This window comes from Acomys minous (assembly GCF_964271855.1).
Source record: "Acomys minous genome assembly, chromosome: 4".
NCBI classification, from domain to species: Eukaryota; Metazoa; Chordata; class Mammalia; order Rodentia; family Muridae; genus Acomys; species Acomys minous.
The window spans coordinates 10130846-10143972 of NC_140486.1; the positions used below are offsets into that span (position 1 = coordinate 10130846).

The window sequence follows — 13127 nt, forward strand, 5'->3', positions numbered from 1 at the left end:
CAAGGTCCCAGTTTTGGTGGTTACTTCTGTAGTAATTGCTTGCTTCATAATAATTGACTCTAGGCCTGTTGAAACATTTACGCGTAAGAGTGGCCCTGCCTGAGTTTTATCTCTTTAGGTCATAAAATGAAGTAAAACTCATTGACACGAAATTAGCGATGACAAGGCAATGCCTGATGAACAGGTTACTTTGTGTCTTTGCTTGAAAGCCAGCTTCTGGGCGTCTGTACTCAGTGGGCCATACCTTTTGCTAATTTCCAAAGGTTCTCTTTTTACAAAAGTCAGAATCCATAAAGCTATATCCATCTGATGTGACACCTCTTTCTGATGATGTCATATGAATAGTAGAGACTGTGGCTTCCTCTTGGCTAATACCCATAAGCCCTTTAGTCCCTGCCCTAATAGAAAACTAAGGGCACCCTTTGCCCTACAGAAATCAGCAGAGCATAACTCCTTTAGGAAATGGGAACTTCATTTTGACCAGTACCATATTGCTGGTAGGATGGATATTTATTAAGTACCTATGAGTTAATGATTAACATGATGCAATAAAAATAATACTTTGGGGTTACAGAAATGGCTCAAGACATACATGCCTCACATCTTGAGTTTGATCACCAGAGCCCGTGCAAAAATGGAAAGTGAACATCGGAGCCATAAAGTTGTTTTCTAATATCTTCATGTGTGCTACAGCACACACACACATGCACGCACACACATTATACATGCACACACAACAAAAACCATAAAGCATATTTAAATAAATGAAATAGAGTGTCCTGGATTTGGCACACTGAAAAATATGATTTAATAGTTCACAAGGCTTTCTATAACTGCATCGGTTTCTTCTGTGGCATGGATTTACTTTTTGGCCATGAGTAAAGCCCATCTTTAAACTACATAAGAGAGAAATAGTAGGATTTAATTGACAACTGGTAAATCAGAAAGTGGGTGATTGTTAAAGGTTTAAAACCCAAAAGTCAGAATATTGAAGAATGAAGAGAGGTCTGAATTGAAACATGGATTTTAGCATAACTTTACTCACATGCATGACCTGTGAGCATGTATAAGACATCGAGTTCTTTGTGCCTCTGTTTCCTCATTTGTCAGCTGATGGGCTCACCACGTGCCTCCTACCACCCACTGGCAGGCACGCTGCATGACAAAAGCCTTTGCACAATTAAAAGCTACTTACCTGCTCAGTGGGTTTTAATTCCCCATTCAAACCAAACTCTGCATTCTGCCGAGTAAGTAGAGATCAGGGAGGTGAAAGAAAGGACCACACATCCCAGTAGCATTACATTGCCCCACCACGCCAGCCTAGACATCTGCTGCAGGGAGCACCTGCATTTGAAAATTTTAGAATTCGAAAATTAATGAAGCTACTCGGCTAAGGCGACGTTGAGTCAAGTTCTGTCTGGCAGATACACTATTCTCTGTGGTGGAAGCACCAAGATAAGATCTGCGGGGCCCGTCAGTGATGAGCTGTCAGCTCCTTATTTCAAGGAAGCCATGTGGAGGACCCAACAGTGAGTTGAAGTGTGCAGATTGTGCCACATCTGCCATCAGGATGGTTTTAGGCCAGTCATATGACTTATCTTGAAATCTCTGTTTTCTCATCTAGTAGAGAAGAAGGGTGAACAGTAGCCATCCCACTAAGGGTATTTGTTTGTCGTTACTCCCTTATCCCCATAAAAAACAATGAGAAATAAGAGGTAAGTAGCTTTGCGAACTTTAGAGCAACGTACAAATTACTTAAGAGTAGGTTGATTTTACTTGCCAAGGTCACGAAGCTCATTAAAGGGACCCTGAGAAAATCACCCACCATCGACCCTGCTTTCTAGCATGACCCTTGTGACCTTGAATAACCCAGGAAAGAAGTAATTGAGCGTCTACTTCTCCTTCAGAAGGAAGAGAATCAAAATATTGAAGCTATTGACTCACCCGTAAGGCAGTAAACAGTGCTTTGGTCCCTGACCTTTCTGCATCCCAGGGCAGTCAATAACCTGGCCACCGGATTCAGCGCCTGCCAGTGTTTTTGATTGGGAGTAGTTTAACCTTGAACTGAGTTCCAAGTAACCAAGGCAACAGGAAGTCAGCTTCTGCATCTCAGGAGGAGAATCTATAAATCAAGTCCCTGATGCAAACACGGTGCACAGGTAGAGGTTTGAGGGGATAAGTGGTCTGAGAAATTACCTTTGAAAATGAGTGACTGTCCCTTGATAGCCTCTAGTAGAGTTACAAAGAGGTTTAAAAAAATTCATCAATAGAAGTTAACAGGTTACTGTGATATATTGTCATAGAAGTAACTTTTAAATTTTCTCTCGATTCTGTCTTTTAATTATGGGCAGATGTTAGATTACCAGAGTTATTAGTGCCGTTATTTCTTCCTTGAGAAACCTGCTGGCCTCTAAATATGCAAGCATCATGGCACTCCGTTTTGTGACAGAGTGCAGGAAACATCAGAGCTCGGCTACCAATTCTCTGTACAGACTGCCTACGGCTCCCGTGTAAACAGGGGTGCTTTCAATGGCCCAGTGTCTGCCAGACTCTGGTTCTTTTTTTTTTTTTTAAATCTATTTCCTACCTCAAAAAACTCCTGTTCCAATGCACAGAGAAGACTGGGAAGAAACTCTCCAAATGCCCCTCATGGACCATCTGCTACCACTAGATTGAAAGGAAGCAAACTCTCAGTTCTGCCACCTGCACAATGTCATTTCCCAAGGGGCAGCTCCCCCCACCCCCACCTCGTTCCATGCTCTCCAGACCTCTGCTCTCAGAAAGAGTGAGAGCCTTTGTGTAAAGTTTATCTTATAGTCTTGGCCACACGTGCTATTTCTGGATGTCCGTCATCCCTTTGCATGCAAAAATGACTGAGGAAAATGCTCGGGCTAGTTTCCCTTTTCTTTTCCTTAAATACGATTTCAAAAGTTGACAATTCCTAAATTGTCTAGGGTTTTTGCAGAAGCTAAACAGTGATGATCCGGATGACAGAGTGTTCTCAGTGTCATTTTATTGCTTTTAACATTGTCTGTAGCATAAACAGTTGAGTGGCAAAGTAGACCCAGCAGAGGTATGATCAGGCCAACTCTAACGAGATGATGCAGACAGAGACTAATTTAGATTGTAAACATTTGCATGAAAATGGGTACAACTGAAATGACTGGAAATCAGCTTATTCCCGAGTGAGGGCTAAATATTCATCTACTAATCCTGTTTATTGCCTCCATTCCCAAAACACATCATAATTTAAGTAGAAAGGTGTCTGCTTAATCTGCATCTACAGGTACAAAAATGGCTTGTCAGAGATTTTTCCAAAGCAGCAGTTATTGAATGTAATAAATGCTGATAGCTTAGAATTCCAAGGTGTGTTTGGAAGGAATACTGCTGTGGTCTTGCAGAGGACCAATAATGAGGGTTTGGTTTGGTTAGGTTAGGTTTGGTTTGGTTTGGTTTGGTTTGATTTGGTTTGGTTTGGCTTGGCTTGGCTTGGCTTGGTTTGGTTTGGTTTCCTGCCCTCTTTCCATATAATCAGACTTGTTAACAGCCACAAGCTAACCCAATATTGTACTCTAAGGCGTTTCTAGATTTGTTTTCCCCTGAAAACTCTGTTTTTTCAATAGAAAAAATAAAGTTAATACATGTTTGTAATTAAAAAAAATAATAGCTGCTAGAGGCAGTGGCTTATATCTATAATCCCAACTCTTAAGAGGATCGCCACTTCCTGTAACCCACAAACCTCTGACCCTTCCTCCACTAGAGTAAGCCCTGGTAACTGTTTGCGTGAATGTTCTTGTAGGTGACTATAGCCACACTGGGTGCTGTGCTTAGTTTGTCTTAAACAGTCCTGCATATTTTGTTAATAGAATACACTGCGCATTCCTGAGTGTTCTGATGGACATACCTTGTAATGCTGTTACCACAGAATTCGGCCTCTGTCTCTTTCTACCTTCAAAATACTCTGAAATACAAGCTCAGAAAAGTGAAAAAAATTTTATTATTCGAGGCATCTTCAGCAAGGGTTTCTCATACAAGGATGAAGAGTAGAAGGAGGGTAGCAGGGGAAAAGACAAATGACTCACTCTCCAGGTGCCTTCAGATGCATCACCCTGTTGTGTAGTGAGACCTCTGAGTCCTCAGCCTGAAGCATGCTGTGATGGGCTTGGATTGTGGTCAGTCTTAGTATGGTCTGATGGACCATGATGGTCCTGGCTTTGGCATTTGGCAACTGGAGATATCCAGCTCTACCTAAGAGCGGGAGGGCTTTATTCATCTTTCCCTTAAGCCCCACAAAAGGGTGTTCTTTTCAACTGTAAAATTGAGAAAATAGTAATAGCTATGGTCACACCTCACTGAATTGCCATGAAGCCCAAGTGATTAAAGGTGATCTCACTATAGTGATTGAGATTACATTTCTCTATGAAGGGACGCTATCACTCAAGTTGGTTGGCATGGAAAAATTAGCGTCAAGAATGACTGGCAAAACCTAGTTTATTATTGTTGGTCTTAGCAGCGAGCGTATAGCCTACAGATGAAGGAAGCCCCAGTAGATGGCCATTTTCACTTGGATCAAGCACACTTTACCCTCTAGGCTTAGAAGTGGTTTACAGCTGGGGATATAGATAGTGGCCCATAAATCCTTAACCATATCAGGAAAGAGAGATGAGCCTTTACTTACTGGTTCAAATCGCTTCTGAGGAAGTCATGAATTATATTTACTTCCATATCTGTAACAATAATGATAGACAGTTACACATTAGCAAGAATAGCAGAGACTTGCAACGCATGGAGTGTGTCCTGGAACTTATCCCAAGTGCCTAACATTAATTCACTCTCCCAATGCTCACCAGGACCTCACAAAGTTCTGTCATTGCCTCGCATTTTAGATTAAGAAAGCTAACCATGAAAACTCAAGTTTAAAACTATGAACTTAAATGGTAAGTTACATTAAGTTGTGTCGAGTAACTTGTTCTTGGAAATAGCCTGGAAGTGTCAGAGCTGCAAAACTGGGGTTCAGCATCACCCACAAGAGATCAAGGGCTACAGCATCCTAATCACATGGTCTGTGATGTTTGTGAGTCCGGACACTCAGAGCCCTCCAAGTCAACTGTTCAAATCTAATCGGCCATGATCTCTCTCAGCCTATAGCAATCACGATTCTACATTCAAACATGCTTTTAACTTCCACATATGAGGAGATACCATATGTATCGTCTATACACTTTGTTGGAATTTCATTCATTTCAGTCTGTGAGAGGTATTCATTTCTTGATCCTGTCAGCCAGTGGTTGACACCTAAGGTGGATCCTGTTCCACCCTACCTATTACTTTGCTTGTTCTCTTCTCGGCTCCAAGAATGACTTTCCCTCAGCCTCACAGTTCCACATGAGTGGAGTGTCTCCTCCTCCCTTTTCATGCTGATCTCACAACTTTAGAATCTCTTCAGCATCTAGAATGAAGAGTGCACAAACCTACAGGACTTGTTTACACAGTCTTTTCTTTTCAGTTAGTCTTGTCTTCCCAGCCAGGTAAGAAGGGAGCCTCACTAGGGTTGGAATGAAGCAAATTACCAGTCACACTGCATTCAGTGTAGCCTCTGTAAGATGGGCTTCTGGATCCTCAGGCTGATGGATCGCTGATACCTCATATTGCTTCACTAAATCTGTGCGTGGCCTCATATGTAGGCATCCATTCTAGAAAAAGCCGTTAGTCCTAACCTCATCCTCAAGCTAACCACGGTGAAATTTTCTCTTACAGTATGTTCAACTGTCTTTCTTTTTGAACTAGAAGGAGGACAAACAATTGCACTATTTACTCAGATTGTTTTCAGGTTTTATGATGCTCGCCCTGTTGTTCCTTTCAATTAACTAACAGGTTCTGGGCTTATTGTTTTTCAGGGATGCCAAGTCCCCACTTAAAAGTGGACCAGACGGCAGCACACAGTAAGAGCGAGGGCTCAGTAGCCACCATGATGGCCAGGAAGAAGCCAACTGCTGGGGACAGTGTTGCAATCCCCTCAGCCCCTGTGTTATCTCTCCTCGCTGCATCTGCAGCAACATCGGATGCAGGTGAGTACTTTTCACATACTGAAGACAGACACTTAAAAAGTCCTCTAGTCATGGGGGTGGGGGTGGGGGGCGAGTGACATCACATTGTATACATTGTGCGAAACTAAAACTAAAATAAACTAAACTAAATAAAATACTTTTAAATAATAAATAAAACTAAAAAGTACAATGCAAACACCCCCATAATAAATGTAATAAGTAAGTAAAAGTCCACACTGAGCACTGTGATGAATGTCTGTATTCCCAGCACTCAGGCGGGACGAGGATTGGGAGCTCAAAGGCATCCTCACCTACTTAGTGAGTTTAAATAAACAACCAAATAAGTAAATAAATAGCAAGAAACAAGATCTGAGAATGTGAGTCAGTACTAAAGTACTTCCTGATATGCACAAGTCTCATCCATACTATCAAAAAATTAAGTGGATAATTAATTTAAAAACAATTGCAGGTTGAGTATCTAACCAGAAATGCTTGTGCCTGGAAGTGATTAAGAATGCACTGTGGGGACCATTTTGCATGTTCAGTCTTTTCAGTAGATAAAAAAACTAATTTGCCATTTAAAGTCCTTCTCACCAAAGTGTCTTTGTCCTGTTGGAACAGTAGATCAGCCGGGCAGGTTCAGTCTCACCAGTTGAAATGTTCATGTGTCAATCAACAGTCTTAGTAAAGACTGTAAACACAACTGGGATCCCAGGTCATGGCTGAGTGTGAAGTGACTGGGCCCTGGACCCACAAAAGTAGGTGTGAAATGCCAACACCTTGTGGTGGTGTCATCAGTTATAAGGAGGAAGTGGATTCTGAGAAAAAAAACCTTTAGCTCTGTCATGGAGCAGATCTGTCTTCACCCTGAACCTAAGATACCCTCCTGGTCGAAATCAAAGTGTTCTCATGGCAAGTTTAATAAGTTAAAATGTGGAGGGGGGAAAAGCAAATAGAAAACCTTTAAGGTGCTCTTTTGAAAATACTGCGTAAGGGCCAAATGTGGCATCTGTCCATGGCCCTGCAACCACACATCAGGAAAAACAAAGTGAATATATCTATTGAGATCACTTAAGACCCAAGCTTAAAATGAAATTCATCTACATTTCATATATGCCTCATACACTGCTGTTTTATTTTTTATCTCACACTCATGTGCTGGGTTTCAGCACCAATTTTATGTTTAATATAAGATGATAAGAAAATAATATTATATTATATGAGGTTTATTAAATGAGCATGAGGGGTAAGGTGGGAGGGGTAAGAGAAAGAGAAAGAGAGACAGAGAGAGAGGAAGAGAGGGTGTGTGTGTGTGTGTGTGTGTGTGTGTGTGTGTGTGTGTGTGTATGCATTATATACATATACATGTTTGTATGTATATTCTATTAAGTCTAGTTAGCATTGCATGTATATACAGATATATATCTGTGTGTGTATTTGTGTGCGTGTGTGCGTGTGTGCATGTGTGTTCGTGTGTGTTTGTGTGTGTGTATGCATGTACGTGAATGTACGGTTGACCTATTTGGGCATGAGCAGTGTAGCAAGGATCCAGCCCTGAAGCAAACTGGCTCCCTTTCTCTTTCCCGTGCTCTGCCTGCAGCTCTCCAACTAGCAAAGAGGCCTTGTGATCCCTTCCCGTCTTTGCAAGAATGTTGATTAGCTTGCTCCTTATGCAGGCAGCCATATTGCTAAAAGATCTCGAGTGCAACATTCCTGTCAAGTCCAGAAGATGATATTTTGTGGCTGTCCTTCTAGTTTCTGGCTATTACTATCTTTCCACCCCCTCTTCCATGCCGTTCCCTGAGCCTTGGCTAGAGGGGTGATGCTATACCTGTGGTGTTTGATGACCGACACGCTACAGTAATGTGCCCTCTGTACTTTGGCCAGCTATGGACCACTGCAGTAGACCCCATCTGATCCAGGAAGCAGCTTCTTTGATGAGGGGGTGAGAGCTCCAGTTGTGTAAGGCTGTAAGCATGAGTATTTCGAAGGCTGAATCTATTTACCAAATGTTAGCAGTAGGTTCTGGTCTACATCCAGCCATAAGTTTTTGGTGAGGTTTACAGTGCCTTCTTGACTTCCTTCTACTGAGTGAAGGCAAATCTTGATTACTCTCAACAAATTAGTGCCAAGACTTCACTGTGGGGCATATCTCACTCAGCTGATCAGTACTGCAGCTTAAAGGACTTGAAACTGGATAGAACTCTTGAAAACGTTTTTCTCTTGGTGGCTTACATAACTCCTTTCTGTACTAAAAGAGCTAGCCATCATGGAGGAAGCTTCCAGCACAGTACCAGCTTGACATCCCGAAGTCCTGCGACCAAAGGATATGTTGTCTTAAGTATGAGAGTCTTACCATTCAATTCTGGCAGGCAACCAAGAGAAATGGCAATCTTCTGTATTGTTTTGGGGGCCATATGGACCGCTCTTGATGAGCAACTTGAACCTCACCTGGCAATAGGCTTTTTGTTTGATAATATATGAAAATGGACCCAGTGTCACTGGGTGATGGCGGGGAGCGCATTACAGGATTTCACCTTTCCTTACAGCTGAATATAATTCTGTTGTACATATGTGCCACATTTTCACTATCCATTCATCAGTTGAAGGATATTTAGAGTGTTTCCTTTTTTAAAAAATCTATTGTGAATAAGGAGAACTAAATATCCCGGAACAAATATCTCTATAGTCTGTGTACTATTTTTAGTGCAGCTATATTTTGGCTGAGCCGCATCCATGGAGTGGATTGGTGCTCACATTGGTGCTCCAGAGTTTAAAATTCTGAAGTCTGGGGATTTACAGTTTGCAGATTAGGAATACGTAACCTCTACCTTATACCTTTTCTGTGATGCTGCAGATGGGACCCAGGTACCACGCATGTTGAGCAAGTTCTTTATCACTAAACTACATTTCCAGTCCTCATGGGGATTTTTTTTGAAGATTAAATAAACTGATAGACTAAGAAAGGCTTTCTAGGGATGATCTACCCAATACATAAAGGCGTTCTCTTTTGAGCTAGCCATTAACAGACACTGAGCATCCATAGCGTTCCACCACATATGAGAGCTAAGAAAGAAAGAGTAACTTAGACTCAGGAAGGAGAGGGGCTATCAAAGCCTTTCGTGGTTAATCTGGCGAGTCCAACACTAGTCTCGGAAAAGCAACTAAGTGGTAGCAATTATTTATTCTTCATCAAGTTTTAGTAACTAATGATCCTAGAATGATGCTGTGTAAAGGCTTGTTGCCTCAGGTGGATAACCAACACAGGGTTCTGTGAAATAAACAATTGGACCTTATTTTCAGAATATGGATCTAAAAATAAAGACCCCATAGCCCCAGCAGCCGACAGATGATCGGGATCCCCAAACCCATGCTCTCAACCTCCGGGTTTCATGACCTCCTGGGTTTACTGAGTCCACACCTTCTATCTCACGATTTAACCAGTTCTCCAATAGCCTTAGAGTTCTTGCCATCACCTAAACTTCAGATCTCTGTAGTCCTGCCCTTATTCGTCTGCCTTTCCCTGCTTTCTGCTCTACCTCCCACCAGTTCCGAGCCAGTCTCACTTTGGCAAAGTCATGCCTTTGGCCAGAAAAAGTGCTTGGATGTACTGTACTATACACAGTTTTTCTTCCTGCTCACATTTGATACATCTCCAAGACCCAGCCTGTCACAGCTGCAGCACACATTCTTGATACCCAGTGTTTTGACCTCACTTACCATCTTTCAATAGATCCCCTTCCATAATGTCGTCTTCTTCTTCTTCTTCTTCTTCTTCTTCTTCTTCTTCTTCTTCTTCTTCTTCTTCTTCTTCAGTTAATCCTTGTCATAAAGTTGTAGACATATCACAGATAGAGCCCATGACTTTGTTTTGTTTTGTTTTACTGTATTCATAGCATGTACACTGATGGCACATGCCATCAATATCTATCAAATAAGCTTATAGGTAAATATTTAAACACAATGCCTATGCTATGATTAGAAGCCAAGCAAGACTCATCAATGGTCCCCATTCCACACTCAGTGTTTCATTTCATCAGTGTGCTATGAGCCAGGACCTCACCTTGCCTGTACTATTAAGTCCTCCACAGAAGTCACTGGTCATTCTTAGACAATGAGCCCAGCTGAAGTAACAGAAACGTTTGCAATGACACTTCTCAAATTGAGTTCAGAGAACCACTAGCTGATGTCTCAAGAGAAGCAGTGCTACGGCCACGAAGTGAGTCCAGGCGCCCTGCCTCCCTTCCTTGCTCTTTTTCAGTTTTTACTTGATCCATGAATGTTGTCAGGTTTGAAAAGGAAGAGACATAAAACTCCACAGGTTAAACTAACCACACAACATATTTTCCTGGGGTGAACTCTTAACCTGTCTTGGAAACATCATTCACCAAGTCGTTGGGGGAAATCTTAAGATACAGAATGCGACCCTCTCTCAGATTTAATTATGAGCTTTCATATTTTCATATATGCACTGTGGAATGAGACGTTTTGCATGGGTGTGGCAAATCAACAATATCATCAAAAGAAATCAGAGTGAGGACAGTCATGTCATACAAGAGTGGGGAAGCCTTGATGGATCAGTTGCAGCTCTGTGGGAGGGCATCCAGGCAGAGGCAGCTGCTTATAGTACCATGACTGGGAATCAGGGAAGGAATAACTTGACTACAGCAAAAGATTTTGGATGTGGTCTGCACTATTCACCTTGAAAATGCTATTCAAACTTACTGCTTATGCACTGAGACCTCCCTTTATGGATTGAAGAAATCTGCCTGCTTTTTAATTTTTTTTATTTTTTTTTACCTTTGCTTGCCAAGCACAGATATTTCCCAGAGGCCAAAGACAGGTGGTCCACAAATCCCCCTGCACTCTTTCATTCAGTGGGAAAGACAGTGCTGTTGGGATCACATGCTTATGTGGGCTTCCCCCCTCTGCTTGCATCCAGCAGGTAATTTACAAGCATGCCAAGCAGTCAGAAAAGCAGGTGGGTATTAGCGCCCTGAGTAATCAGAGCTAAGCCAAAACTCTCCTGTGTCAAGATGCAGGAACAGGCCATTTCATTTTGGCAGTACGAAAATGAGACTCTCATGAGAACTGCACAGATTTGGTTGATTTCCGGTCTCAGGCTGCAAAGCAGATCTTTTTCAGGGAAACAAGCCAGAGATCTCCCCCAGGTGCTAGAAGCCAGACCTTCATGAGATTCCACTCTCCACAGACAAATGGCTTCCTACAAACCTGGGGGATTTGGGAACACACAGGTGGGCTCATGTCCAACACTCTGCCTTATTCCATATGTGGAGAGATGTGTGTATCCTGAGATTTAGAGATACGCCTGAGGTCATAGAGTTGGATTTGAGTCTGATTTCTTGTCTACGGCCTGATTTTTAGTGGGTCTCCACCTCTCTCATGGTCAACGGCTGCTTTATCTCTTAGCTATGATCCTCTGCTTGCTTGGAGGGTCGTTAAGTAGACCTCACCATTGGCTGGGAGCGATCTTCCTAACTCCAGCTAAGCACATGGCAGGCTGTTAAGAGCTTCTGAGTTTGGTTTTGTTTAATGGCATGCTTGTGTGGTAGCCTTGCTTACTTGGCACGAAACGGTTCACTTGAGTCTTCTTTCACCTCTCACTGTAAGCAAAACACCTCATGCTTGGTAAAGAAATCAGCTTTTTGATAACTTGTCTCTTGGTAAGTTATCATTTTTATAGGATGGTTTGAGGAACCAGACTGTTTTCGTTTAAAACGAAAAAGGGCAAATAAATAAATAAAAACTAATAACACTCCTCTCATTCTGTGACTATTTCGTACATGTATACAATGTATTTGGAGGATATCCAATCACCACCACCACCACCCTCCAGCTACCCCCAGGACCACTTAACGCATCTCTCCAGATCCCTGTGAAAGAAGCTTTGCTGATCAAGGTTCTGAGCAGCACGAATCTGTGTGCATAAAAATGAATGCAAAATTACCTTAAGAATGTGCCCAAGGAAAAGAAGTCAGACATTGGAAGGACTCATGTAACTAGTCCTTTCTCTTCAAAATACAGAATACTCATCTGTCTGTTATACTTGAACACATAGAGTAAATGCTCACTAAAAAATCTGAGTCTAATAATTGCTTGAAAGGCCGGAGGTATATGCTTTTCTTGTGCTGGACATGGTGAATGAACTTCCGAGACACACTGGATTCTAAAACCAGTGTTCATAAATATTAGTCAAATAATTGGCTTGGAGTCAAAACGGTGCTTTTTCACACATGTGATCTTTAGCTGTTATAAGAATGTTTCCCACCATATTTTATGTACAAGCATTACAGAGAAGATTATAAATCAGAGTTTAACAGTGTATGTTCTCCAGCCAAAGTGCGTGAGCAGGTGGACACGCACATGTCAAAGGGAACTCCCCAGTAGTTTTATTGAAGGCAAATTTTTAGTTTCATGGAGGGTGAGACACACGCTGATGGCAGTGTTATTGATTGGTAGGATGGGCAGTAGAGGAGATGCCAAAGGGAGTAGCCATCGTGAGCTCTTAAGGGAGGAGAAGGGAGGGAGGATGGTGGCACAGCCACAGTGTTCTAGTGGGCCCTGCCTGCGTGATCACACTGCTCAATAGCTATTGATCTGCTGTGGGGAAGAAAGTCCAATTCACGGGGAAGCTGCATCGTTATTGGGAGACATTAAGGCTAATGCACTGAAGGCTTCAATAAGATTTGTTCAAAGTGATGCATAATTTGAAACAACTTCTATTACACTTCCCCAATAACGATTTAATAAGCATATTAGATAATCTATACTTGAGTAAGTCAGGCTAATTTTTCTTGTCTCTGCATATTGACGTAAATTCTCAGGGAGGTCATTTAGTGGACAGGGAAGTCAGGATTCCCCGCTAGAAGCACGGGTTTTGTTTTTCTTCCATCATATTTAGGGTGAGACCACATTCTAAATCATAATGAGAAAAATCACAAAAGTGAGGTTCTTATAGTTCTGTACCACAAAGTTGGGGGTAGAATGAGGAGAATGAAGTACATACTGCTGCTTCTGTTTCTGACTGACTCTTCCTGCACACAGAAAGACAAACGGGGC

General features: G+C 42.1%; 1 protein-coding gene across 4 annotated transcripts in view; it reads left to right on the plus strand.

The window, feature by feature from the left end:
- Nucleotides 1-13127, plus strand: part of SETBP1 (SET binding protein 1) — a 363443-nt gene that overhangs the window by 320474 nt on the left and 29842 nt on the right. For all 4 annotated transcript variants that reach the window (XM_084778779.1, XM_084778780.1, XM_084778782.1 and 1 more), the window contains one exon: nt 5898-6068. In XM_084778779.1, the coding sequence (XP_084634905.1) occupies nt 5898-6068 (171 nt within the window). The remainder of the gene's footprint in view (nt 1-5897; nt 6069-13127) is intronic.